The sequence below is a fragment of the Electrona antarctica genome (assembly GCF_951216825.1).
Source record: "Electrona antarctica genome assembly, chromosome: 24".
Taxonomy (NCBI): Eukaryota; Metazoa; Chordata; class Actinopteri; order Myctophiformes; family Myctophidae; genus Electrona; species Electrona antarctica.
The window spans coordinates 16,576,585-16,582,584 of record NC_136803.1 but is presented as its reverse complement, the minus strand read 5'-3'; the positions used below and the strand labels follow the sequence as shown (position 1 = coordinate 16,582,584).

General features: G+C 41.5%; 1 protein-coding gene across 2 annotated transcripts in view; it reads left to right on the top strand.

Moving 5' to 3' along the window:
- Positions 1-6,000, top strand: part of LOC306917340 (radixin-like) — a 45,089-nt gene that overhangs the window by 17,167 nt on the left and 21,922 nt on the right. For both annotated transcript variants that reach the window (XM_079495518.1, XM_079495519.1), the window contains exon 4: positions 908-1,003. In XM_079495518.1, the coding sequence (XP_079351644.1) occupies positions 908-1,003 (96 nt within the window). The remainder of the gene's footprint in view (positions 1-907; positions 1,004-6,000) is intronic.

The window sequence follows — 6,000 nt, the reverse complement described above, 5'->3', positions numbered from 1 at the left end:
CTATCACCGTACTTACTGCCTAATGTCATAGATTCCCGGTTTGAAACGTGAATCATATGCCAGCCAAGTTGAGCCAACTAAGACATTTTCTTTCCTTTTCCAATTTGTATTTTTTTAACTATTGTATTCCATTCCATATTTCAATTGTACATTTTGTGATTGGATCCAGATCTTTCTCCAATTTCATATATAGCTCATATATAGCTCTGGCATCCTTCAAATTCCATTTCAATTTCCTTCCATTTCGTGACATATTCTGTATTACACCACCATGTTAATGGTCTTGATTTGTGCTGCATTGAAATATTCTCTCAGGCTTGGTAATGCTAGGTAATGTCATACCTCCTTTGTCTTTGGTGAGCTGCAGAGTCTCATATCTAATTCTAGGTAGGGTGTTGCATTTTGATCGTGAACACCAGTCTGAATGAAAATGACTTGTTATTCTCCCAGTGAGTGTGTAATCTCATCTGTGTAGACCTGACATTTTGCAGAACGATGTAGCTTCTCTGAGGTATTTAGTGCATGCTGTGGTTTCGGAGTTGGCAAAAATGTTGCAGTTTAAGTAGTATTGCGATTGAATTATTTATTATCCAGCCCTGCTGAGTTGCACGCACGCACGCACGCACGCACGCACGCACGCACGCACGCACGCACGCACGCACGCACGCGCTCAATACTACTCCGTTACAAGTACAAGTCCTGGAATTCAACATTTCCCTGAGTAAAAGTAAAGTGTTGGCCTCAAAATGTACTTAAATTCCAAAAGTAAAAGTACTCCATGTGCAGAATGTCCCATTTCAAGTTTTCAAATGTACAAAAATCCACCACTGGTTAAGATAGATTGGGATGTTGTTTTGCAATAGGGAATGTAATGTAAGTCAATGCAATGTGTGTGTGTTCTGCCTAGGTGGTGAAGACCGTGGGCCTTCGGGAGGTGTGGTTCTTTGGCCTGCAGTATACAGACAGCAAAGGATACCACACATGGCTCAAGCTCAACAAGAAGGTAATACTAATCACCTCTCTCACTTGTACACTGAAACATCCTCAGGGTTTAAATGAGCACTAATGTTCTTGCTCTCTTTCGCGTTCTTTCTCTTTTCCCCCTTTCTCTCTCGTTCTCTCTCCCCCCCACATCCCTCTTTAGTTTGTAAAAACGTGTACGTCACCAAAAGGAGGGCGGTGTCTGAAAAGCTAGCGGCGCCATTTTTGTGGGATTTAAACTGTAGCCCACATGATTCAGAATAGAGTGACGGTGGTCTGTTTTTGTAAACATTGAGCTCGTTCCTGGCGACAACACTGTGAGCCAACACCAGAACGGAAGAAAAAACGTCGTGCTCGAAATACCTTACAAGCACCACTGTGATGTGAGAATGGTTGCACGTCGTTTGTTGAACTCCCTCTGGTGTTAAAAAAAAAAACGCACACGGTTTGTCGCTCACTGTGTAAACAAACCAGACAATCCCAGAAGTATGGCGGCCGCTACCACGTGACACATATGTTGACGCTAGGGCATTAAGCAACTAGTCGACTAGTTTACTAGTCGACTAGTAAATCCACTAGTCGACCTTGTTGGTACTAGTTGACTAGTTGATAAGAAAATAAATAAATAATAATAATAATAATTTTTTGTATTTTTTTTATTTTTTTCCCGATTTTGTAGGCCTCAAGATCAGGTAGATTATAGTTATAGTCACCATGTACACAGTTTTTCAATGTACAAATATTTATTTCCCAAAAAAAAAAGACAAAAAAAAGTTAGTTTTTTAAAAAAAAATCTATTTTATTTTTTACATAATAGGTAGTTAAACAACTAGTAAACTAGGCAACTAGTAAAAATGACTAGAAGTGAATGCCCTAGTTGACGCCCCCCTCAAGGAGATTTTGGTACGCTCTATACGTCTCTTGTCTTCTCCCTCCACTGTTCTCTCTAGCTCTCTTTCTAATGAATGTCTTTCTCTGTTCTTCACCTCCCTTCCTCCTCCGCTCTTGTCTTTCTGTCTTTCACTCCTTTATATTCTCCTCCTCTCCATGACTCTTCCTCGCCACTCTTATACTGTGTATCTCTCTCTTTCCGTTCTCAACCCCCAGTTTTGTTATGCATTTGATTAGATGATTAGACCATGGACCCCCACTTGATACAAGAATTTTATATCTCTGGGACACCAGTCTACATTGTGAAATCTTAATGATTTAACTCTTGAGAGTGTACGAATGGAACCAAATGGACCCATTGATTGATTAATCTGATTGAAATTTGTATTCACAGTATGTAGACTGGGTACATTTCAAATGAAAGCACAAGTCAATGCAAAAACTGCCACGAGGATGAAACCGAAAAGCACTAAGACTTGTTTTCCATCAGGGTCCTCCATTTTCAATTCATCAGAACATTTAAAGACGTATGAAAAACAGGAAGGGCAGCATTAAGGGTTGTCATTATTTTGAGTTGACAGGTACATGGGTATGTTGGTGGTGTGTAGAGAATCTTGTAGACCAGGCCCATTGCAAGTTGCTGTACTCTGTCGTCAACCCTAAGCCATTCCAGCTTATCAAAATGGGCAGGGGTGAGGTGGGTTCTGGGAGTAAGGCCAAGTAGTAGCTTGACCAGTTTGTTTTTTTGGGAAGTCTGGAGCCTTGTTTTAATGGCCTTTGCGGTGCTGTGGTACCAAGAGGTGCATGCATAGTCGAAGAAACCTTGTATGAGGGCTCCCATAAGTGTCCATTTGGTTCCTAAACTGTGAATCATTTAGCTGGGAACCCCCTGGAACCCCCCCCAAGGACAGACCCCACATTGAGACACTCTATTGTCTTTCTGTAACAACCAAGTCTGTCCTTTTCTCCAGTAGTCTCTGAGGGCACTATATATGGTCACAGACTTCCTGACAACCACGCCCTCCAGCCCCCCCCACAGCCGTATGAAATCACGTGTGTTTTTACACAGTATCGAGTCAAATGGACACTCCGGGTGTCACTGTGTGTACTGTGACCGTCTGAAGCCAGCTGTGTGTGTGTCATAGAATTCCCCTCGCCCCGGAGTACTGTAAACGCATGCATGCGCGTGTGCGTTTGTGAGATTGAGGAGGTGGTACTGAAAATTCCCCTTGTTTTTAACTACTGCAACTGTGTGTGTGTGTGTGTGTGTGTGTGTGTGTGGTGTGTGTGTGTGTGTGTGTGGGGAGGCGTTCCACACAGCCATGCTGGACCCATGTTAGGCTGTCAGAGTGATCTATGACAGGATTTATTTTAACAAGGGGGGCTCTAGTCAGTGGAAACTATTCTGTGTGTGTGTGTTTGTGTGGTACACACACACACACACACTGTAGCTATATTCTGTACCGTCCCAGCTTGTCATCATACATTATGTTCACATACTGCACAAGGGTGCTAATTAGCTCTGCTAATGACTAGTGATTAGATGGTACAGTACATGCTGTTATATCTCTCGGCACATGCAGTACCTCTCCATCCCCAGGTCAACACGACCTCGCTAGTTTATGTTTGACTGTTAAGCGGAGACCGACCAGTGGCGCCCGAATAGGGCGGCTTTTTACAATGTCAGATTTCTTTGGGGTCCTCATTTTGGAGGACCAAAGGATCAAGCTTCAAGGCCACTTGGCCTCTGGTGTTGTGTAAAAACATTACGGTACAAAGGTCTACTTACTGAAATATTGAATTCAGGGGTTAAGAATGATTTTGTTGTTAATATGTGGTAGGCTATACATGAAGTAAATGTTAAATATTATAATAATGTTTAGTTCTCAAAATGACAAATTACCAATATTTGTAATCAACTTCTCGATCAAAAAAGACCTCCCTGTAGAGTCACTGGATTGGATTGAACGGGGGACTCGGGGACAGTTAAGAATTCAGAGAATCCTAACAAAACAAAGACACTGGTGTCTGAAAGCTACATTGAGAGGAATGAGGCAGAGGAGATAACGGTGTTATCATCTGATTGCAGTGCAGGTGGGGCATCAAGGTCACTGCGGCCTCTGGGCATCTCATCTTTTGAAGGGCATATCGTATGCCGCATAAGGCCAAATCCTCTAGGACTTTAACGATTCCTATAGGGGTTCCAAAAGGACCCATATGGTTCCATTTGTACACACTCAGAGTTATAGGAGTCCTTGAAATAAATAAATCAACGCCAGTATTGTAATTGTATAGTAGATGTGAAGTCCACATACTACCAGCTCTGACGGTGTGATAATAAACCTGTTGCGGAAACGGTTCCTCCAAATGTGATTCTGGTTCCTCAAATGTTGGATCCGATTCCTCTGGATCCCAACTCTATAACTGACCTGCCAGCAACTACAGATATTCTGTCAGTAAAAGTGCACCATTTACTACCACTTAACCCATTTAGACCTGACATCAAAATTAAAAAAATGTCTTCTAAATCCTGACAGTTTTCTGAAATACCTATGTTTCTATATCAGTGGTGCTCAATATTTCATGTCAAGGGTCCCCAGAATTATCTGTATTTGGCCGTGGACCCCCATCTGAAAAGATGTTGTTCCAGGGACGCCCCCAGAAGCAACGATTTGAGTTAAAAAACCTTTGCTGACTTCGCTCTGAAAGAATATATTTTCAAAGATTTGCGCCACATTTTCGCGATTTTTCAAAATTAGCAGACCTACAAGCTCGTAGCGCGGCACTACGAGCTTGTAGATCTGCTATTTTTCAATAGCTAAAGTATAACATAATGCTTACCCCCCCCCCCCCCCCCCCCAATCAAATGGTCAATTCCATAGAATATTAACATGCCTTGTATTCTTTCTGTATATTGTCAAAATTAAGATTCTCCGATAGAAAAAACGCTGCTTATCAACTAACCGGTTAATCGATCGATAAGGTTATCAAAACGTATAAATTATAAATGAATTAATGAATCGATAATTCCCATCCCTATTCACAACGTGTCGCGACGCCTGTTGTCTTAGTAGACATTGAATGGAAGCTTCAACCTCGGATCTGCCACTTGACTCCTTGCAACGCTCCTGTGAAACTGTGTGATTGATTTATTGATCCTGGTGTCGTTGCTTTGTCGGACCTCGAATAATTAGAAGAACAGGCGCCGACTCTGATAGGTTGGTTTTCAAGATCACGACGTGGGTCGTGATCGACAGTCTGATTGGTTGATTTAAGTCATTGATTCTCAACGTCGTTGGGTCAGGTGTACCCACATGGACCGATGTAACTCTGAGAGTGTACAAATGTACACTTTTCAGAGTTAATCCATTCAAATCTGTGTCAAATTAGATTTTAGCGTTGGCTATTCAAAACTCAAAGCTGCGAGCTTGTTCATCTTTTTGAACATTTTTGAAAAATCTTGAAAGAAGATGGCTTAGAATCAATTTAAATAAACACTTGAGACTTTTAATGTGTTCCCAAAATGTTATCAAATGGGGGTCTGTGACATTGTTTGCCAATGTCTTCTTGCTCATGAGTCATGAGACGCTTTCCATTTGAGAATTACATGGCATCTCTGTCTTATGGACTAATTAGGACATAGCTGTGGTCCAGAATACAGTTCAATTGATCAGGTTATTGATTAACTGTTTTTTTCTGTGAAGGTTGCTCTGATTGATTGAATTAATCAAATCAATCACAATCACCCAATGCATTAAATCACGGTTTCTCAACCTGTGGCCCACGGACCGGCAAATTACCACAAAAGTACAGATGGTCCATGTGGGATCTTCTTTTTGTTAAACCTAATCGTATCAACAGCATGTTTAAACTAGAAAAAGTGCCCTTCTGGGCACAGGTCTCCACCAGGAGGATAGGACTGTGTGAGATGTTTGGCAAAATGTTTAGGATTAATATAAACATGTTTTTTAGGCATTTTGTTCCAAAAATGTGTTTTGCAAAAATCAACCTGTTGGTGGCGCTATAACAGGCCAATGTGAAAAGGGTGGGATATATTCCTCAGCCTAGTAAGAAAATGTGTGAAAGATTTCACGTAAATTGCATGCTGCGTTCATGATTTGAGGCTTT